This window comes from Passer domesticus, chromosome 3 (assembly GCF_036417665.1).
Source record: "Passer domesticus isolate bPasDom1 chromosome 3, bPasDom1.hap1, whole genome shotgun sequence".
In the NCBI taxonomy this organism is placed as follows: Eukaryota; Metazoa; Chordata; class Aves; order Passeriformes; family Passeridae; genus Passer; species Passer domesticus.
Window position 1 is genome coordinate 57,215,118 of NC_087476.1, and position 23,263 is coordinate 57,238,380.

The 23,263-nt window shown below is 42.8% G+C and overlaps 1 protein-coding gene across 1 annotated transcript in view; it reads right to left on the reverse strand.

Annotated features, from left to right (window-relative positions):
• The window catches only part of IGF2R (insulin like growth factor 2 receptor), a 55,368-nt gene extending 32,703 nt beyond the window's left edge, over nucleotides 1-22,665 (reverse strand). Inside the window, exons 1-13 of the mRNA XM_064413265.1 lie at nucleotides 22,527-22,665; nucleotides 14,845-14,978; nucleotides 9,459-9,583; nucleotides 7,698-7,796; nucleotides 7,168-7,297; nucleotides 6,025-6,145; nucleotides 4,801-4,918; nucleotides 3,117-3,279; nucleotides 2,786-2,966; nucleotides 1,952-2,055; nucleotides 1,406-1,570; nucleotides 581-721; nucleotides 67-219 (exon numbers count right to left, since the gene is read on the reverse strand). Coding sequence (XP_064269335.1) covers nucleotides 67-219; nucleotides 581-721; nucleotides 1,406-1,570; nucleotides 1,952-2,055; nucleotides 2,786-2,966; nucleotides 3,117-3,279; nucleotides 4,801-4,918; nucleotides 6,025-6,145; nucleotides 7,168-7,297; nucleotides 7,698-7,796; nucleotides 9,459-9,583; nucleotides 14,845-14,978; nucleotides 22,527-22,657 — 1,765 coding nt within the window. The 5' untranslated portion in view covers nucleotides 22,658-22,665. The remainder of the gene's footprint in view (nucleotides 1-66; nucleotides 220-580; nucleotides 722-1,405; nucleotides 1,571-1,951; nucleotides 2,056-2,785; nucleotides 2,967-3,116; nucleotides 3,280-4,800; nucleotides 4,919-6,024; nucleotides 6,146-7,167; nucleotides 7,298-7,697; nucleotides 7,797-9,458; nucleotides 9,584-14,844; nucleotides 14,979-22,526) is intronic.
• Nucleotides 22,666-23,263: the final 598 nt, after the last annotated feature.

Consider the following 23,263-nt stretch of genomic DNA (forward strand, 5'->3'; position numbering starts at 1 on the left):
GTCTGGGCTTATTAGATGACCTTCAGTTTTTAACTGGATCAATTAACAAGGTGTGGGTATTCTCACCTGGTCTGCATATTAGAGTGATGACTGTTTGGATTTTCTCTTTTTCTTTAGAAGGACAACTGTCTCCATTTGAATAGATAAGTTGAATATTTTCTCCAACCTTTTTTGGAGAAGATACAAATGTTCCAAGATTCTTACTGTTGTTTTGCTTATCTGTAAAAACAGTAAATACAGAACTTTTGTTTCTCTGAAAAGAAGTGAAGTTTCTGTTAGATACCAAGACTTTCCACTTGTCTAGCTAATGAGAAAACATCATTAGGAGTTTGATTTTACCTTGCCAAACCATGCTGCAAAGCCTATGGTTCTTTAGTTAGAAAAATATGTGCATTCTTTCTTCAAGCATATCTGAGATCACAAAAGAAAGGTGCTCATAACTTCTGTTTCCTCAGATAAATGAAGGCACTCAGGAAAACCAACCCCATTTGCACAGGAAGTGCCAAGCCTTCAGAGGCTTAAAAAAAACCAGTGAACCAAAAAACTCCAAAAACACCACAAACAAAAACCCCTGACTCACCTACGGAGCAAATAGCAGCACCATCTGAACAGCTGAAAGCTCCTCCTCTCTTCAACACCTTATGGCAGACATTGATGTAGTAATGCTTCCTTCCTACCTCAGAAAAGCTACTGTCCACAGCTTCCCAGTTCTGGGCTGACTCTGAAATATAGAGGATCGTTAAGAACAAGTCATCTGGCTAAATGGTTTCAGCATCTCCATGCCAAAATACCTCTTATTATAGGGTACCCCACATTTGTGTGATAACCTCTCCTTCAGAGCATGTCCCAGCACACAGAAGTCCCGATTTCAGCTTCATTCCCCCACCAGCTGAGAATCACCTGCATCTGTCCCCTGAAGCCACAGCTGCCAAATCCTGGCAGTTTTGGATATGTCCAAAGGTATCACCTTTGTACAAGCCACTGGGTGGAAGCTGCTGAGCCACGGTGGATCCTGACTGGCTCAGGCTGCCCAGAGAGATGGTGGATGCCCCCTCCCTGGAAGTGTTCAAGGCCAGGCTGGATGAGGCTTTGAGCAAACTGGTCTAGTGGAAGGTGTGCCTGGCCACGTCAGAGGAGTCAGGCTAAATGATCTTTAATGGCCCCTTCCAACACAAACTATGATTCTGTGACTGAAAACCACTTATGATGGCAGCAACCAAGGCAGTTACAGACATGGCGACTGAGGCTCTCAGTCTTTTTGGAATGAGGGAAGCAAACACCAGCATCCCAGAAATTCACTAAGAACAACAAAAGCTGACTAATACTCAACTAAAGAATTGCACTGGAGGTGGCATATAAACTCAGGACTGTAGAAGTAACTGAAAGCCAGTTTTTATTGCCATACCTGAACTGCGGATAAGAGGTGACAAGTCATAGTGTTTTCTCTTATCAGTAACTCTGCAAAGGAGATCTTTCTGCTCTTTAACACAGGCGTATTTTGTATCCCAAGTAAAAAAATAGGTGCAGTCAACTTCACCGGTGAATACTGGAGTTCCTCTACCATCATTATCTTAACATGGAAAACAGATGAACACATATGAGGTTTCTAGTGAGGGAAGGGGAAAAAAGCAAGGAGACTTGAGGACTAGCAATAAGCAAGGAAGGCAAGAAGTCCTTTTGCTACAGAGGACTTGCATTTCTGGTTTTTTACCATTTGCTAAGAAAAAAAGGCTCTTTTATACCTCTATCTTCTCAATCATCAGTGTAAATTTAGACCAGCAGTGCTACTACACAGCACATCATGCCAGCTATCGAAATTACTGCTTAATGTAACAATATTTATTTCTTGTGTTAGCTGTGGCTCAAAGCAAGCATTCATTTGAGCATAAGGTCCACTAGCAAGCACAGGAGTCAAATCCTGAGCAGAGCTGTCACAGCTTGTTAAGCTCACCTGCTGTTTCATTGCACTCGAAGTTTATGACAGTCATTCTCTGAAAACCGGAACTACATGCATCCCCATTCGGATAAATTAAAGTGAGATCCCCATCAGAGTATCTGAGTGAGAAATCAGTTTTAGATAGAAATGTGGGGTCAGACAATCACACAGTGTTCTTCACATAACAGAAGTCACATTCTCGTTCACTTATTGTCTCACTCCAAGGGAAAACAAATACTAGTTCAACATCAATAATGACATTTCTACAGCAACGAAGGCTTGCATCCACTGATTTTTCTGATCAATTTTCACTAATTTCTATAGAAATTAAAGAATGCTCTAAAGCTCCCCTAGCTATGGTGGGATATCTATTCCCACTAGTTTATTGTGAGGCTGTTTCTACACGAGGAGGAAGTCATACTTCCTGCAAGATCACTGCAACAGACCTGTCACAGACAAAATTAATTCATATCCACATGAATTAATCTCTGCTTTACAATCTCATGCAAACTATTATCCCTATATGCCACTTGGGAATCAGCTTCTTCTGATACTGCTTTACATATAAATAATGTAAAAAGGAGGACAACAGGCAGTGCACCAAAATCTGCAATTGGAACAACAAAGTGCAAGTCTCTCTTGTCCAGTCAATGTCCTCTGGCTCCAATCTCACTGGCTCCTCTGTTTGCTAATGCTATTCTGTTATACTGTTACAGTTTTTCTGACAAAAAAGTGACCAAAAATTCTTGCATTTTGTATCAATTGTTGATTATGTAACAAGTAAGAAAGCATCAAAGCAGGAAACAGACCAATCAGACCAGTTAGCAGGGCTGAAGAGCATTTACATACCTTAAGGTTTGGTTCGCAAATCTTCCTGCCACTTTTTGCTGGTTATTTGAAAGTTTTACTTGGCAAGATGAAATGTATCCTGTATCGTCCTTGCAGTTACCTGCAGTGGTTTTCCCACATACATTCAAGTAATAGTAATACTCCTCTTTGTCATCTTTGGCTGAATATGGTGTGACATATTCTGAATGAATAAAAAAAGTGTTTTAACTCACATCAGGACAGACATGAAACTCCAAATATCAACACAGGACATTTTTTCTGTCCCTAAATAAGGAAATGCAAAACTGGCTAGTAAAAACCACAAAAAACAAAAGAAAAATACTGAGCTTACCTGAAAATTGATTAAGTGGACTTAAATCAATGGAGATATCATGTTGCTCATTAGTCAGAATACAGGTCTTACTCTCCAGGTAATCCCTGTGACAGGCATACTCAGTAACCCACTCAATTTCATACCGGCAGTTTGTTTTTGCTGTAAGTTTGGGACCTGCACTCTAAAACAGAAGTGAACAGAAATTAAATTATAAGTAGACTTACTTGAAATATAATCTTTAAAACAACAGTATCACATTCCTCTACGATCAGTAACAACTACTTCACCTCTAAATTACTTAAGATGTGCAAACATTGTTTCTGGTCTCTCAGAAACAGGTGTTGGGAAGAAATAAAACAGGTCTTATAAATTATGTGCCAAACTATTACCAGTCTAAGCAGAAATAAAGCATCAGACATTAGGAGAAGGACAGCAAAAATAATAGTGCTTTTAAAAGTACTTTTCCTTAATGTGCTGGAAAAAGCAAAGATGTGAGCCCAAATGGCCTAAGCTTGGATTGTGTTTGCCTCAGAGAAGTCCTCAATGCAGGAAACAGAGGTCAAATGCTTTCTGAAGGCAAAGCAGACTTTTAGACACTGGTGTTTTAACAACTTTGATTCCCTTGGTCCAAATCAAAATATAGGTATTTGAGAATTCTTTAGCCAACAATTCTGCCAGATGAGTTTCTGTGGTGATATATTTTTGCACATCCGGGAGAAGCAATACTCTTGGTTTTCCTCACTTTAAAGTGAAACACTAGAAATTCAAACTGTATCATAAATCTGTATTTCTGCCATCTACTGGAATAACTGGAAGATACACAGGTATGAGGCAAGTTACAGGCACAAGTATCATCAGTAATACTACTCATCCTACAAGAGTGCATAGCTATAGCAAGGTAGTACAAAGTGACAGTAGACAAGAGCCAGGTTTATTTCTGCAGCAAGAAGAGTGAAGTGCAGTACCTAGGTCATATGAGGGACTAAACATTAAATCAAAAATTAGCCAGACAAGAGCTCCCTCTTCACTCATCTGCAACAAAAAGCATCACTATATGAAATGGCAGAGCATCAGCAATTGCTCAGTTCAAGGAGTGTAGGTTGCTGAAATTACCCAGCTTACTTTGAAGTGACTGTCACACTGCTTCAAGTTAGGCTAAAAGAGTGTCCTGCATAAACTGAGTTGTTGCTGAGCACTACAGATTTTACTTGAAGTTAAAAAGAATTCATGAGCCTGCTTGTTAAGTGACAGACTCTTGCCATGCAATGACACTTACTAGCTACTATTTTTTTCCCTGAGGAAGAACAGATTAATAAAGAAACCAAGTAACAGGCAACAGCAATAAGCAGGTCCAGCCTGACTGAAGGGAAACAGTGCTCATTAGCAAGCAAAGCTCTGTGCCAACGTGCCCAGGATTAACTCTACACTAAATTCATCTTATGCTTAGAGATAAGCCTTGAACCTGTAAAGGAACAACCAAATTCACCAATACAAGAGACAACACACTCCTGGGAAAATTCTATTCAGGTTCTTGTTATTTCTTAGGTTCTAGAAGACTTTAAGAGTACATGTAGAACCTCACATTCTTCACAAGCTACAAGCCAGAAATACTTATGCTCTCTTCAGGTCTGAATAAAAATAAATAATAAAACACAAAAGCTAAATACCAACCAGTTAACACAAACTAAAACATTGAAGTTACCTCTTCTCCCCTCTTTGATGGGCAAACAAAAGTGATTGTCACTGCTGGATTGTGGCCTAGGCAGAAGCTTGGCCTTTCTTCATCATGCTTGTATTGTCTCTCATAACTCAACACAAGCCTAGAAACAGAAAACAAAAAACCAAAAAGACAGTTAAGACACCACACTCTACAGAAGAAGGATATTCTTGAAATGCTCAATCTTTGCTAGACACTCCAAAAGAATATACCAATGTAGCCCTGCTCCTGAAAGCAACTTTTAGGGAGATCCTCATTACTTTAATCTTAAGAGTTAATTAAAAATAAAAATTAAAGTAGTCCCAGCAAAATTACTTAATACAGTACATTCTGGTACCCTACTTAAGACTATGCTGAATGCCTTGTGATTCATATTGTAGCAAGAATTTAGCTGATAATCACAGGAACACAGGATAATTGCAGTTCTGCTCTCAAAACTACTGCTGGGGAGCAGATGTGGCAAATGCTCTTACAACTTTTGAAAGCAGTACTCACTCAGGTTTTGCCACATTCCTGTACTTTATCACCTCTCTACATATAAACTCTTCCCATTCTGCCCCCAGAATTGACAGCAAAATGAACTCATCAGCAAATTGACAGAAGCAAGGCAAATGGATCAGATCAGGTGAAGCAGGAGAAGCAGAATAAAACATGGTAAATATCTGACAGGGAGACAAATAGCAAGAGAACTTAGATGAGAGAACAGGATGATCACCACAACTTCCCAGCTATGCATTATTATTCTATGCAGTTTAACAGGCAGAAGACAACATCTTCCAGAGCAGTGACATTCTGGCTTTAGATTAGCCAAACCACAGAAAGGCAACATCTGGTCCCATTCCCAATTTTTAAAGTACTCCTGGGGAGTAGAGTGAGCCAAATGCATTTAGCCTGTGGGCCTCAGACAGTAGGCAGACAGTACCAAATCTTACCCCCTCTGTGCCAAGAGCACTAATCACCCCTTGCCTCTAAGAGTTCTGCAACTCTGTAAAAAGGAGTCTCTCAAAACAAAGGAGAAAATGTGATCTGTCATGACAGTACCACAGGACAGACTGCTCTGACAGTATTTTTTAATAGTTTTCTGCTAATGCTTCAGTACTGAAGAGGTATTAATGTTATGTTTTAGGAGACTCATCTGTTACCAAGAGCACTGTTTCCAAGCCAGATGACTGAAGTGCCCACAGAAGTATTACCACAAAAATTGCATACCTGTCTTTGTCTTGAAGCTTCAGCTGCTCCTTTGGACGGCCAACATCATATGCCAGACCGTCATGTAACAAGCAAGCAGCACTGCCAGCAGGGCACTTTCTGGTCTCTCCACTTGAACTTCCTGGTTATAGCACATAGAAAAGAAGTTATAGAACTCAGTTTCTAAGCCCTGCTCTACCTGAAGTATCTTGCCATTTCATTTGTGGGTTCTTCTGAAAATAGTCCTAAAAAACGGGTTACATTAGAATGTAAAACTGACAAGACAAAACCTGCAGTGCGTGTGGTAATCCATGCTGCCCTGGTTGGGGACAGCAAATTCATCCTTCCTGACAAAATAGCTGCAGCTAATTGCTACTACAGCTGCGGGATACACAGGGCCACAGGGCTTTGAAAACTTCCAAAAGTGTGCCAAATATTTCTTTTTTTTCCCCACAACCAAGTAGGGATAGCTCCTCCTTACTCCTCCCCTCCTTTGTTTCTTATTAATCATCTAATTCAAAGCTGTCAGCAAAAAGTTTCCTACTAGTGAGATGTTTAAAAGACTAGACCTCTCACTAAAACTAAAAGCATTAAAAACCCTTAACAGGGGCACAAAACACATATTTAACTGCTACATAAAAATTGCAGTGGGAGTATACAGCTAAACTAACTTTTTCAACAAGTTTCAAATATGTGGTTTTGCTGGTTTAATTCCTTATACATACAGCTCTCAGCTGAAAGTGAAGTGCTAGCTATGCACCAGTACTTAGGCGAGCACCTAAACAGTGCTTGGATGCATTTAGATGCACCTCAGGACATTGATAAGAAACTGGGCAACAACCTGGAGTCCAAAGGAATAAACTTGGAGCACATGAAGCTCTGTGAACAATACTGGTCCTATCTGGCAGCGAACAAAACACAGATACAAGACAAGCTGCCCTCTTCCACTTAGAAAAAGGGACTTAAACTGTACTAACAGCACTTGCACATCCAGAAGGGGCAGATCTCTGAACACCTCAATACTTGGAGAATAGGGAGTGCAAAATAATTATCTAAATCTTGAAATACTGAACTTTGGACATAGGACAACTTTAATGGAGACAAAGAAGAACCACATTACAAGAAATTTACACACTGACAGGTAACACAAAAAACCATTCAAACCTATATCCCTGCAGACATTTATGAACAAGGAATCATCATCAGAATCATCCACCAAGTAGTGTCCTGAAACTTGGATGAGAGGATTCAGGTCATGTTTCTTGAGATCTTCATCAAATGCATAGCAAGGGACCTAGAACAACAACAAAAAATTACATGCAAACCACACTACACAAGTAGAGGGAAGTTATGAACAGGCATATATGAAGCCCTATTAGTGTGTGGTAATGTTTTTTTACTTCTGGAAGCTCAAAGCTAGACATGCTGATTAAAATGAGGCATCCAAAGCTAGACTCATTTGCTCCAGCTTTTAGAAGAGTTTTAGTATAAACAACCACCCAATGGACAGAAAAGGTTCAAGAGTTATTTAAAATTCTCAGCTCCACCAACTTCCAACATATATGCTTTACATGCCTATGAAAAACATAAGTCTATGGAGGTTGTTCAGATTAATTTGAGGTGGGGGCAGGTAATTAGAGTAAAACTGTCACATATGTGAAGAGTAACTTCTGCATGGATAGTACATAGATTACCTCTTTCACAGGTTTAAACAAATCTTTCTTGCAAGCCACAAAGGTCCTCCATTCAAAATAGTGCACACACTCTGTTGCTGTCACAAATTCAGGGGTACCCTATTTTAAGTAAGAAAAAATAATGCTTTGAAAAACATACTGGTTTTATTTTACATCTGTAGACATTATGAAGTTTATTAAAGAGATTAAGAAAAACAGAATACAGCACATCAAAGAACAAGGACATACAATTTCTTAATGGCCCTCATTAACAGCAAGATTGTTATATAACAGCTTTGTTGGGCCACTCAGGAATATGCAGGATGCCAAATCTGTAGTCTGCACCAATACTCAACATATCCAGTCCTAATATGCAGTAACTGTATTCCATCTTTTAGAAGTGTTCACTATGCCAGCTGATAATGACAGAAGCACCAGTCATACCTGCTTACTAGAAAGGAAGACACCAATAGAAATCCATATAATACATAGGTTAACAAAGTGAGGCAATGCATGGTTTATCAGTTCCCTTTTATTCTACAGAAACAACTGATTAGCAGTCTCTGCTACACAGAAAGAATATCCCTGACCTGAGCTGCCCATTTTTATAGGCTCATGTTATACACCTTAGTATATATTTCAAGATGGGGATTCTATCATGGTTCAGGACTGGATGTTCAACTGAATGCCTCCCAGTGAAAAGACAACAATTTTTCACTTGGCTCTCCATCACCTCAGCTAGAAGCAGTTTAGCACACAAACTGATTACCTCTCTCATTTAACCCTGCCATAAAAGGGGACAAAACAAGTTGTTCCAGACACTATTACAAAATCCTTTTACTGGGTCACAAGATGAACAGGTATTAGAACTGAGCTAACCAGAAGAAGTCTGAAGATCAGTATGATCTGGCGTTACAGCTGAAGTTGAGCAATAATTTTTAATTTAGTTTAAAGAGTCATTTGCTGAAACAGAACAAGAAGGATTTAAGTCTCTGCTGCACTGGCACTTTGTTTGAATTGGCTGGATTTCCAAGAGGGGGTGTGCAGTAGCATTGTCAGTGCCAAGAGCAGCACCAATAAGTACTTCTCCTGAATACACAAATACGTGCACGGATCACAGTCCATAATGAGCTCTCCTATCTCTTAAGTGTGTGGAGGGTGTAACTCCAAAAGCACTCTGAAGTGAACTGCACGCACACAGGCCCCTAGAAACTTTTTGGGGATCTCCAATCACACGTCAAACACATTCTCACAAACAATTATTTCCTCAGAAGCCCAGCTGGCTGTATAAGCACAGTTAGCTCAACAATGTGCAGACCAAGCCGAAGGCTTACTGCTGTCAACTATGCTGCCCCACAACAGAGGTCAGTCATCTTCTTCAATACTGTTCTATTAAACAGTCCTGCCATAGCCACAGCTAAGGCACAGCCAACAATTAAACAACAGTTTGCACTGTTATGGTACCCTGCATAATGTTGACTCATTTCTCTATATTAAGCTAATAAAATACTACAGTGCCAACCATTTAAAAACATTAAAGACAAAGAAGAGCCCATAACCAGAGCTAGAGCTGCAGACCTGCAGCAATTTTCTACCAGGACTGAATTTTGAAAGCCACAATAAATTATGACTTTTAACTTAAGAGTAAAATGTAACTGGCTCTTCTTTAAGCTGTGAAGCTCAGTAATCAGTACATCCAAAAGTAGAGCAAGCCTCTTTAAAAAGCAAGTCAGAACCACTTGTCATTTCCATTGAAGATAACAGCACATTATTTAGACTTACCAGTGTTTTCCCACACAGGAAGTTAATATTGCTTTGAATTTGGTGTTCACTGCCTTGCTGCAAGCAGTTACGTGTAGTGTTGAACTCCAGAAGACTTTCAGAAACTTTTTGTGAGGCTAAGTCACCTAGGGTTTAAAAATGAGAAGGTGGGGGGAAAAAGGGTGTTATAATGCAACAGACTCTCAACAGACAGGGTCTAGTTTCAATCACTGAGCAGCACAAAACGTACCAGTCCACTTGAAAACAGTACAACTAAAGACCTTTGTAGATTTTCTGATTTGGAAGATCAGATCCAAGTTCAGATAGTATTTGACTCTCTAATCACACTTGTACTTTCTTAACAGATTTTAGCAAACACTTTTTTAAAATGAAAGTACAACAGCAGGTGCTACTACAATCCAGTCACCTCCTTAGGAACAAGGGAAGCTGTTACCAACTAGTTTCAATCAAAATTCACTCCTTCCTCCTACGAGTTTCTATTTATCAGTTTCTCAGCCTTTATACCATTTATAGCAATAGCATCAGCACAAGATGAGAGAGAGTTTATCATAGAATGGTTTTTGCTTAGAAGAGACCCCTCTGCAATAAGCAGGGACATCTCCAAATCTATCAGTTGCTCAGAGCCCTGTTCAGCCTCACCTTGAACAGTTTCAGCATGGGGCATCTGCAACCTCTCTGGACAACTTGTTCCACTGCCTCACCACCATCATCACAAAGAAATTTATTCCTTATATCTAGTCTGAATCTATCCTCCTTTGGTTTAAAATTATTACCTTTTGTCCTGTAACTACAGGCCCTGCTAAGTCCTCATTTTTCTTATAAGCCTCCTATAAGCACCAGAATGTGTCTTCATAGGAGAGGTGCTCCAGCTCTGTGAGTATTTTTGTGACCCTCCTCTGGACCTGCTCCAACAGGTGCATGTCCTTCCTGTGCTGAGGACCCCAAAACTGGATGCAGTAGCCCAGGTGCGGTCTCACCAGAGGGAAAGGAGGGGCAGAATCAACTCCCTCGACCTGCTGGCCACATTGCTTTTGATACAGCTGGCTTTCTGGGCTGCAGGTGCACATTGCTGGCTCCATTAATCTTTAATCTACTTAATGAAGAACACACTGGTGCCCATGCACTGGCGCTCTCTGCAGACAAACCCAGCACAGATCCACTGCCTCAGTGCAAATCCCCCGCATCCCCCACCCCCTTTAGCACAGCTCACACGATGCACACCAGTAGGGGCAGTGCTTTGTCACTGCACACTGCTCTCCTCCCCAGCACTTGACGTGAAGGGGAAAGGTGGAACACATTTCAAGTCATGCTGAGCACCAGCTCAGGCCACTGAAATGTTCCTGCTCAAGCCCATTTTGGTTAATATTAAACACCAACCGTTTTTAGACCTTACATGCTAATTCCATCCTGGGGTGGTTTTTTTTTTGTTTTATTTTTGGGTTTTTTGGGTGGGGTTTTTTTGTTTGTTTGTTTTTTAAAGAAGTAGATTTCAAGTCTGCCATGAGTTTGAACTACATAAAATGTTCTAAAGTGTGAGCATGGATCAATTTCCCCCTTTCCATTTCAGTTTATGTTTACAGTAGGGAGAAAGCAAGTCAAATCTGTAATCACTGCAGATAGCAGCTTTGTACCTAGGCCAAACGTTTCATTTTTAAAAAACACACTTGTAGGAACTTTGCCAAGATGGTTACCTCCTCACTTAAGGCAAGGAAAGCTACACTGTACCCACATAATACAGCCTAGAGAGCAGAACGGGAGCAGAAGTCAAAAAACTGTGCAGAAAGATCATACATGTGGTTTGTGCCTTTTTTATTTCCTGTATTATCAAAAGGCCATCTTCAGGTTCTACAGCTTCCAGCATTGATGCTAACCAAAGTGCCATGCAGCTGTCTTAAACCTAAGAGCTACACAGCGCTTTGAGAGCACAAGTGTTGCTTATCACATGATTGCTTAGAAGATACTCTCAAGGTGTCCTCTTTTCTTCCACAGATTAGCAGAAGGAAGCCAACACAACTTTCTAGCCAAGAGATGTATATAGTAACAATATGCACATGACTTCAAACCTCTCCAGTTATAAATGTATACAGCTATAAGCTCCCATTTAGCAGGGAACTTATGGCTGCACCATCTGAGGACTTTGTGCTCTGTAAGCACCAGCTTCTCTCTGTGCTAAAAACACAGCGCATTGCGTTAAAGGCACTTCTGAGCTTATTCCAATTTTCTCAGTTAAAGTAATATTCAAGAAAAAACAAGTTCAGCCAGTAAATCTTGTTTACTGCAAGCCAACACATATGATCTCTTCCCCCTTATATGCTTACAATTAAGTCTGGGAACTTGCTAAAAGTCTCTTCAGAGGCACATGCCTCGTCACACCCTTGCTCACAGGGCAAGGAATATCAGCCCCTCACATGATCAGCTTCCTTCCCACAGCTGCAACCACTTTTACTGTAGCATCAAGCTCCCTCTACAACCATCACTCATATTTCTTCATGCCTTCAGAGACATGTTGCTTCCATAAAGCAACACACTACAAATCAGCTAGTACTGTTCACAGAAATTAACACCAAATACTTCATATTACACAGTTGTGCTAAATCAGTACCAAAGGCACTGTCCCCAATATTTTCTGTTCATTGACTCCATCTGTTTAGCTACTCAGCAGGAAAAAGGCACTCATGGACAATATTTAATAAGTTGTCCAGAAGAAAGTGGCATTTAGGTGGCAGCTATCATTTCATGTCCACTCATCCTACAGCAGCTGGACAAAGTGCACATTCCACCATCAGGTTAACAGACACAAAGTAATATCTCCATTTTCTAGGAGCAGTCCAAGTACATGGCACATGAGTCACTAGGCATCATGGCAAGCTGAAAAGTTAACTACCATGTCATTTCTGTCTTCACTGATGTTCATGAACTAAACATCTGCCTATCCTTGAAAACTTCAAGGATTAATCAATAACAGTGCAGAGGAGAGGCCCTTGGGGTCTCCATGCAAACCCTGGTACATCACTGACATACAGTTAAGGTTAGTCACAAGGCTTACCTGGAATACAGGCTGATTACTGCCACAAAGCATATGGCCTAAACACCCCTCAAAGCTGGGAGCAACAAACGGTCTTACAGCTGTCATCCCTTGCACAGATAATATTTAAAAAACAAAAGCATTGTTTGCATTGCATTTTTTTTTCTGAAAGAATGAAGAACTGATTAAGCCCATATTTGAAGAAAGCTTACTACTTAACAAAATTCATCAGTTGACAAACTGCCCTTCTTCCCCCAAATAAATGTCCTTCATCAGCCCACAGCTTCGGCATACAGGTAACCTCATGCCATCTGAACTGCTTGAAGACAAGTATGTGGTTTAGCAGGTTTAGGTAGCCAGGACTCTACACCTGCCTAGACCTGGAGATTCAGAGGGATTCCTCTTTTCTCACTAGGAGTGATTTTTTTTTTTTAATTTTTTAGCAAACAACTTTGATAACCCATTAGCATGATCTAAACTCAGTGTGACAGTGATGAAGCTTCAAGGCATTTAGAGGCATGAGCAAGAACAAAACTTGGACAATTTCACCAATAGAAAAAACCAAAATTCAATGACAATGTTAACTGCTCACCTTGTTTTTGCACTTTATTGCAGGGTAGTTAAAAATACATCCCACTTGAACAAGATTCATGGCTTAACCTTTGAAAGTCATTTCAAACTGCCCTGGCAAGACCCAATATATCTGTTGCTAAATCCTCTTCCACTCCGAAGCACAGAGGCACCCAGGAACTCAAGGTTTCCATACAGAGCAATATTTGATACTGCTCAGTCACCACACAGCTCTGTTTGCCCTTCCTCTCTCCACAAGAAATATGGAACAAAACCTACACAAACCTCTAGTTCTCACACCTCCCTGTGGAGAACAGACTTCCTCAATCTCACTCCACCTGCCACATTCCAGTCTCACCCAAAGCAGCAAGTTAAAACTGACACTCAGATGCTGCTTTCTTTTCTAATCCACAGGCAACTGAAGCCTCAACAGCATATGAGCTGAGACCCCCATCAGCAGGAAATAAAAATGTGTTCTGTTCCTAAAATGTACAACAAGAATAACAGCATCAAGTGCTTTAACATGCCATACTCCTCAGAGATGCTACACTACATGCAGTTGCAGTTTGAATACAAATGTGATCTAACCAGTCATCCCAGAGAACTCGGGAGCCAGAATATAACTTTATTCATGCACTCAGTGATTCTGTAAGCCTGGGTCCCAACATTACTAGTTTGTTTGAAAAGCACTCATCAAGCATAGACTGAAACCAAAGCATCTCTACTGTTAATAGAGAGGTGTGGGGAGAATAGAAGCTGACTAGCTGATGTGCATTGGCATACAGATGAGAAACACTTTCCTCCTCACCACATTCTGGCAGTTCAAGCTCAGGCAATTCAATGAAGAATCATAGCTTCTTTTAAGAGCTGTCTGCCAAGACTGGCAAGCACATTAAATCAGACTTCAGGTCTGCAGATACTATGAAGCAGTCTGAAGAGACATTGCTCTTCAGAATGCTATTACTTTATTATATTAGAAGTTACAGTCAACTATGAGAAAGCCTCTTGAATAATACTCATATATTATTGTCCCGTTAGCCAAAACACAAAAGCAACCTTGAAAGCGACAAACATCCATGAAAATAAATCACATTAACTCATTAAAAAATACTGTTCAGAGCACAAGGTGCTTCTGACTGATGAAATCACGTGTACATGTATAGGAATACGTCAGTTTCATATTTAGATCAGCATGCACAAGTCCGCCTCTCCTCAGAATACCAAGGACATCTGTGAACTACTGAAGCTGACACCAGATTTCACAAGTGTAACCACAACCAGAGAACTGCATGTAATTAGCTTCCTTTCTGTATGGAACAACTTGAAGATGACACCCCAGACACTTCGCAATACTCCCAAGATTGCATTACAAAGAGTAACCCACCTCTGAACAAAGACCTGACATTACATCAGGCTAGGCTGAGTATACTTTAGAGCTGTAACTCAAGCCCTATTCTGTGTTCAGTATTTACAAAGTTGTGCACAGTCCATACCCTGAAGAGGTAGATGCATTTATTGTCCTGGAGGTAGCCTTGCATACTTTCACACTAGATTACAGTTAACTAGAGCACAAGATCCATTTCACTGTCCCATAAAGTCATTATCTACAGTAAGATTATGTTTTACCAAATCTCCCTAGTAAATCTGCAGAAAACCAAGGTTTTACACAGTTCCAAGGGGAGGGCGGGGGAAGTGGAAGGAAATCTTTGCTAACACATCAAACTTTGCAACAGTTATAAGACCATCCATTAACATGGCTCTGCACCACCTACAAGACACTTCCATACTTACCTACAGACACATGGGTATTCGTCTTGATGTCATACGCACAGACTGCACTTGCCGTTCCACACTCTTCAACACCAGAACAGAAATTTATTTTATAAAGCACCTTTTTGTCGGCATCAATTGCTTCCCAAGTGTAACTGAAAAGACAAAAATGCCTGTGAGTTGGTATTCAAATTGTCTGAATTGCATCCCATCTAGATACCAGTCCCTGAAATAAACAAGTTAAAGGCTAAGAGCACCACTAGCTTAAATTCCTATTCATGTTCTGTATTTGTAAATGCCAGAAATAAATGCTACTTTGTTGGGACTAAGAGCAGAACAGATTTAACCACTTGTGGAATGTAACAGTGAGTCCATTTTTCCCTGTCTTGAACACCCAATCATCCATTCTTCCCATCAAATCTCTATGAAGGCCACCCTGACTCAGGATCATCACCTGTGATACATTATCCTTGACAGCCCGATAAATTTCTCAGATGACTTTGGCAGGCCAGACACTACTGCACCTTACTTAGTGTTCTGCCCAACAACAGTGGAAGAAGTTCAAAATCTAAGTGGAATAGAGCAGCAGAGTCACCCAGCTTCAGGGTCAAAATTGAGGTTGAGAGTCATACAGTACTCAGACCAAAAGATGCTAACAGTGCTTATTAGAGCCCAGCTGCACCTTTAGGCATTACATATATGTCAAAAGCTGGAAAACAAGCAGACAGTGAAAAGATCACACTACCTAGCTACAGGCCTATCAGAAAGCCAGCTGTCTGAAAACTGGAAAAGGAACATGAAGCTCAGGTTAAACATAATCAAGAATAAATCTGAGTAACAGCAGAAAAAAAATCAAATGCAGCACAGTTCAGAGGCAGAGCAAGGATTCCCTCCCCTCACAGCAGGCAGTATGACTGCAGTGAAATGTGGCCAGTTGCATGACACAGCACTGCTCAGTGCTGAGGCAGGCCCAGGTCATCTAGTTTAGAGCCATGAGCTCTTTAGACAGCCTGGCTTACTATCAGGGTGTTCTGGCCAAGCTCTGTTAAAAAAGCACAACTCCATAAATGTTTGCTGTCACCTTGGCTCAGCGATCCCTCTTCTGGCACTGGCAGCCGCCTGCATCTTCTGGACACTTGATTTTTGCAACATAACAGATTCCCCAGCTGCCTTTCTATTCCAAGTGGAAACTTCAGTAGAATTATACACTCACCAACACACCAGAAAACTGAGGATGCCACAGTGACTTATTAGGCATTCCTGTTATTTAAAACTCACACAAAATTTAGTGCACCTATCTCACCCGCAGAAGCATTTGTCTTAATGTACAAATCTCAGTTGATAAGAAGCTTCACCCATCAGGTTTGTTTGCCTTAATCTCTAGGTCATATGTGTTGCACCACTCAGCATTATCATACTCCAGATCCCCCAGGAGGGGACACCATTCCTGTTCAGCTCTGAACTCCAGTCCTCGGATGAGAAAGGGGCAACAACAGTTCAGCTACTTTATTTTAAATTTTAAATCCTCTGAAAATTCTTCTCAAACCCAGTGCATCCCCTATCTAATCAAGGGGCCAGCAGTAAGATAACACATACTTTTCCATTTTAATTACTGACTACAGGGCTCTTGGATTCCCTGTACTACAGCAGCCGTGTTCAACTCAGACTGCTGATGGGTGGAACAAGTTAGGGACAAATAAAAGAGCGTTCTCTGCAAACTGAAAAAACAAAGAAAGTCTTTCTACATTAGCATAATATTATATTTGAGCATATATATTACCATGACATTATATTCATATCCTAACACCAGGGTCAAAATAACTTGCCAGGTATTGAGTCATACCCAAAGCATTAATAAAAGTATGTATTCAAGGACTGTGTCTCAATCCTAGACAAATACTTGCCATTATTCTTTCCTCATAAGCTGGCAGACCTGACCTTTTACAATCATACTGATTAGTTCTCTCAGCTAGTCTAATGCATTTCTGAAGTGGATAGAGGCAATATCAGTGCAGGAGGATGATGAGAATATGGCACAGAATAACCAAAGTTCAACAATGGAATAAAGCTTCTCAACACACAAAAAAAAAAAAAAAACAAAGTTACAAAAACCTGACTATCTTCAAGAGCTCTGAAAACAGCAAGAGATTAAAACCAAAACTGGTTTTACATCCAGGAGAAAACGCATTTCAATCCAAACCAAATTTCTTCACAATGAAGCTCCAGAAAGTTAGCATTTCTCAAATTGAGAACTGAAAATTTCTGAAGCGCTCCAGCAGTCTTTTTTTTTTGACTGGTATATAACACTAAGGCACAATGTTTTTGATCAAGCTGGGGTGTTCTTCAGTGTGTTGTTGGTTTTTATAGAGACCTTGCAAGCTAAAATCTATTTGTGAATGGAACAAGAATTTAAGTCCTTCACACAACAGAATTATCACTGAGATTAAGGTTTTGCTTTTCCAGTTCCATGTTATGAAATAGAGGAAATCAGCATCTTCAAGTCAGTTCACCCACAGGCCAGAAGCAAAACAGAAACAAGATGTGCAGCTTACAGAACAGAAGCAAAGCAACCACTGAAGCCAGACCTTCCCTCCGCCCTGTAACAGGCCCCTGGACAGGGAAGATTGAGGAATCCTTCAAAACAGTCTGCACAAAAGAAATATGAAATCCAATGTTCAATCATGTTCCAAACCACAACTTCAGGGGCACATAGAAGTGAAAATCAGAGTAGTATTACTTTCATGGATGTTACAGAGACTTCTATTTTTTCTACTGTGTGGGAGGAGCAAGGTGGGATTTATTCATTGTAAGTAACAGCAGCCCAGATGTAGCCTAAGCAGCTGTTCTCAGAGAGATGCAAAGTACTTTCACAGTAAAAACAAGAATTATTTCTCACACAAGTAAGACTCCAGGCATTAAAATCAGTACCTGGGAATGGTTTCAAGTTGCATGTGCTCTACTTTCCAGTAAGATACAAGCTGACCTCTGCACTGCAATCCATAATGGAAACAACCTGTTGGCAACCACATTGCACATCCTGACCACGTGAGTCACATGGACCGGCTTCCTCCAGCCTGCTCAGCACTCGCCTCCACCAGTGATGGTGCCTGATGTAATCACCTCTTTGCCAGGGCCACACAAAGTTATCTTGTTTGAAGGGCTTAAGCTATCCTACTTCAATGCAGTTGAGCTAGTTTAGGGAGCTGTTATATCAGCACCTTTAAAAAGCAACAGCCACGATCATGGGGTGGAGTGTGGTGCATCCTCTGATCCAGGGGGCTCAGTACAGGTGCTACCTCACAGATTAAACCACTCAAACAGCCATTTCTGGAGCAGTTCAAGGTCAGGGCTCAAACATGCTGTCTGCCCTGCATAAAATTGCCAAACAGTTACTTTTGCTGAAACCACAACGCTTGTTTTCTGATAAACCCAACTGCAAACTATCCTACAATTAAGGGCTGAAACATACACCAGGCATGTCAATCCCCCCAGGTCAGGCTCTCCTGTCTCCTGCCAGCTTTGCTGGCCCAAGCACCTGACACAAGCTGGGCTCAGGGACTGTCCTCTCTCAAAATTAACTCAGCAAAAACAACAGGTGCATGTGTGTGGAGGGGGACTGAGCCTGGCCAGTTCCCCGTCTGGCTCATGCTGGTTTCTGGCCATACACCAGCACGCACAGAAGGAGGCAGGGCCAGCTCAGACCACTGTCAAAAGCAGTTGTGCAAGCAAAGTCCAAAAGAGTTATTGGGAATAACCCTGCCTGCAGATCAGCCTTTTCAGCCACCTAACATCATTCTTGAGACACTGAAGCAATCACAAGAAAAAGAAAATTAATCTACTTCTCAGCAAGCTGCAACATCAAGCAAGAGCTCTGCTTTTCTTAACAAATCAAAGAAGCAATATGAAAAAAATCACATGAGAAAGGGAAAAGCACGCCCAGTTTACTTTGTGATGAGAAGCTCAGGCACTGAATCAAGCAAGGTGCAAAAGGCTAACTCCTGTCACAGCAAGTGCATCCCAACACCAGAGCCACCTTGAGGCCTGAGCGCTAGGGAACCACTTCAAATCAGCAGAGCACCGGAGAGACTACGGCCACCAATCTCCAACAGCAGCTCAAGCTTTTTGGTTCTCAAACTGTTACCCAAGGGATGGCTGCTGGGAAGAACAGTGCACCCTGCTCCAAACGGCTGTAAAGCACAGTCGCAAAGAATCATGTGTTTCCTCTCAGGGGAATGCACTGAAATAGCTCATTTTGCTGAGGCGGTGTCACACAGACGACCTGGCAGAGAGACAAGGCAACCTACGACCACAGAGCTGGAAAGCACATCCACATGTGATTATGCAGCCACACGGTTTTGTGCCCAGATGCTTCTCAGCTATTAGAACACTGCAGAGATTAAACGAGTATCCAAAGCTCTTTACCAGCAGTTTCAACCAGCACAATCTCGGGCAGACAAGATCAGGAACAATTTCCATTTACAGATGGCCACTGTAAATTTGAAGCTTGCAGCTCACTTGCCACAGAAATCATTATTAGATGTGACTGCCCTTTTCACACGAATGTGTACAGTAAAGAAATCTCTATGCCAAAGCAAGCTCTCCTTACAGAAAATGAGAGCTTGAACAGCACAAAGTACAGCCATCACTGTGCCTCAAGAGCTTTTTAATGCATCCCTACCCATGCATAATTCTCTCTAGCTCACCCGTCCCCTTTTCCAGCTACCACGCACACTGTGTATCTTCAGGCAAGTTTTCTTGCGTGTGCATCATGCATGACAGCCTCACAGCTACACTACAACATCTTCTGCTTTTTGCATCCAGAAGACATTTGGTTTTTCATGCTGCACTCTAAACCACATCTACTACACCATTTCAGAGAATGCTTAAGAAAAGGGGTAGCAACCTGAAGTTTAAGGATGCAAAAGCTATAGGAGGTGGCTCATGTGCTGAGAAATCACATTCAGACACTACAATGGCAGCTTCCCAGGCACGTGACACAGCCATTCACATTAGTGTATAAGTCCAGTAATATCTTATTTATGACATCTCCCACTTAAATATGTCAAAGCACTTAATAGAGCTGAATGAGTGCACCCAAAGGTCACCTCTCTGTACTCAGCATGTGTTTCCTCACCAAGGACAAGCTTGGGGTTTCAAGCAGCACAGATGAGCACAGTTGTGGTTTCACAACAAAGGCTAAAAAGACCGTTTTGAATGAGCAGAAGAGCAGGTACAGTCAGCTGTAGGAATTGTGTTAAAACTACGCATTTAACATAAAATAGAACTGACTTACAACCCCAAAGTCTGGAGTCTGTGTAATAGCAATCCTGTGTTGTACAGCAGTTTGAGATTCCCTTACATCCACAAGTAAAAAAATCACTGAAGTTATGCACCGGCTCCTATCCTTGCAAGGGGACAAAAACATCATCAGTCATTAAATCACCTCTCATCCAGGATAGATCCTCAGGCAAAACAGACCACAGAGAAGGCAGTTTGTATGTGCTGTTCTACCATCATATATTCTGCATTTTTTTAAGAAAGAAAGGAAAATTACACAGCAGCTTTTGCAGTGTTATGTAGAAGGTGAACCCAAACTGTCAAGATTTCTTTTGAAGTAGACGGACTTAAATAACCTGTCACAAAATTAATTCTGACTCCAGAATTTTTCCTGCATCATAACATAAAAGATATAAGGGGAAGAAGAAAAACTTTGAGAGACCAGGCTGGCCAGTAACTTCCTATACCCAAGCAGTTCCCTGTACTCTTTCCCAGGTATTCATACTGCAGCAATCCTGGAGAAACCTCTACACAGAAGATAAAAAAAGAATTCCAACTGCAAGTCACATGACAGCCACAGTCAGCTGCCAGAGCACACAAGAACAAAGGAGAAAGCATAACAAAATCAGTGACTGAAGCCATGCCATTAGACAAAGTTTCAGAGAATGAAAGCTTTTCTTCTTTCCTGAGACCATCCAAGCATAGCAGCTGTAAGGCTACACAAAACAAACAACAAAAACCTCCAATTCCAGTTTAAGTAGCCTCATGCCGCAGTTCTTGTGCAAAATAGTTTTGACACCTTTCCTCCTCCCTGCCAAACAGCTTTCCTACTCTTACTTAAAGGACAGCCAGTGCCTCTTCTAATCCCCAGCAATTTCCCTCTTTGCTAACTTTCTGACACTCACACACCAGATGCAACAGCTGCTGCAGTTTCACCAGCCCTATTACACAAAAACCCAGGACACTGTTTTCTTGACAGCTGTAAAACAAATAAAAACCTTGTTTTAAGCCAGTACAAAAATAGGCTGGTCAGGGCCTTGTCCTGCACACCGACATTGCAACTTTTGGCTGAGAAAGCCACCAGCAGTGTGTTTGCATTGCCTGCATCATTCCGCACTTGGTACAGTTTTCTGGCAACTGTAGCCAAGAAGAAACCTCACCACTGAACTCCATGGGGACTTCCCACCTACCAGAGCTCAAGTTCTTTTTTTTTTACCCATTATGGATTACTGGATATAAGTTCTTCAAAGCAGATTTTTCACCACCATGGCACAACAGCAAATACATGCTTTCAAAGCAGTCCATCTTAAAAAGAAACCCTGCTGATTGTGCTATCTGCGTGCAAATTATTTCCACTTGCCAGTAACAAAATGAAACCAGCTGAAGTAATTTGCATCCAAAATGAGACTGCATGTCTCTCCACAGCACTCTCAAATATTCCTCTAGTAACAGACACACAACAAAGGAAAAGAAAAAAAAAAAAACAACAAAAAACCCAACACCGACAAACATCACTCATCAAAGTAGTAAATTCTCTCCAAAAGCGACACAGTAGTGCCTTGATTCTGCAATTAGGTTGGTCATCTGACAAAACCAATTTGCCACCCTTATGGGTTATTCTTGAAAACCAACCCACTTTCCCCCCCCTTTTTTCATAATTTAGGAATATCATATCCCAGATTCTTCCAGGTGGAGAGCCCATTCCCTCCAGCAATCCCTTAAGGCTACATTCACCCTGCTACACTGGTGCCTTCAGAGTGACACTGAATGAAATAAGCTCTTGTATGAACCCTGCATATTCTGGCTAAATGATTAAGAAATTAAGACTGGCAGCACATTGGTGCTATGTTAAATTCATGGCTAGAGCAGAAAAACGTCAAGACATGAATAAAGGTGATATCTCTACGAGTTAAGTTTCCCAAAGCTTTCTCCACTCACCTGTAAGAAGCGAGTGGCACATGGCGATATCCTTAGCAAGAACTCTCAAGTGACATCCCTTCCAAACCAACAACACTTTGTTTCTCAGACTACACCGACCACAGGCGCCCTGCACAGCGCAACTCTGCTCGTGCTCTCCCCCGCACATTTCCTGTGTGTGCGGAGATCCCCGCAGAGAGGTCCCGCAGGCCAGAGCCCCTCAGGCCCCCGGCGCTGCTGCGCCTTCGCCACGGACCTGCCTCGGCCTCACGCCCGGGGACACGGCCCCGCTTCCCCCGAGGCTCCCCGGCCTGACCCTTCCCGGGACGGGCCACCGACAGCCCGGGGGCCAATAGGGCCCGACAGCCCGGGGGCCCGACAGCCCGGGGGCCGTGCCCGCGCCGCCGAGTCCCGGTGCCGCGGAGGGCAGGAGCGGCACGGGCACCAAGATACACCCGCCGCCGGTACCCCCCGGTACAGCCCTTCCGCACCCGCCCCATCGCGCCCACCTGCACAGGTCCTGGTAGGAGTCCGGGAGCGCGGCGGCGGCGGCGGGCGGGAGCAGCGCCAGGAGGGCGCCGAGCAGCAGCGCGGCCATGGGCGCCATGGGCCGGGCTGCCCCGGGACGGCGCCGCGTCATGTGACCCCGCGCGGCCCCGCCCCGCTCACGTGAGCGCCGCCATGTGCGGGCACGGCGCTCACGTGGTGCGCGCCCCGCTCCCAGCGGCCCCTGCGGCGGCACCGGGACACCCGGGACACTGGGACACCCGGGCACCGGGACACCCGGGATACTGGGACACGACACCGGGACAGCCGGGATACTGGGACACCCGGACACCGGGACAGCCGGGATACTGGGACACCCGGACACCGGGACACCGGGACACCCGGGCACCGGCACACCCGGACACCGGGACACCGGGACACCCGGGCACCGGCACACCCGGGCACCGGGATACCGGGGCTGCTGTCCTGCCGGCTGAGGTGCGCGGGCGCTCGGCCCGTGGCTGGAGTGTCCCGGAGCGGGTCCTGCGGAGGGCAGCAAAGATGGAGGGAGCGGAGCAAGTGTTGGCAAGGACAGGCTGAGGGAGCTGGGCCTGGGGAGGAGACCTCGTCCGTAGTGCCACTCCAGGGCAGTGCCAAGGGGGTTTTCCAGGCTCTCCTTGCGGTGCCCTGCAATAGGACAAGAGGAAAGGGGCAGGAACTGGTGCGCAGGAAGATCCTGCTGAACATGAACGTGAGGGAG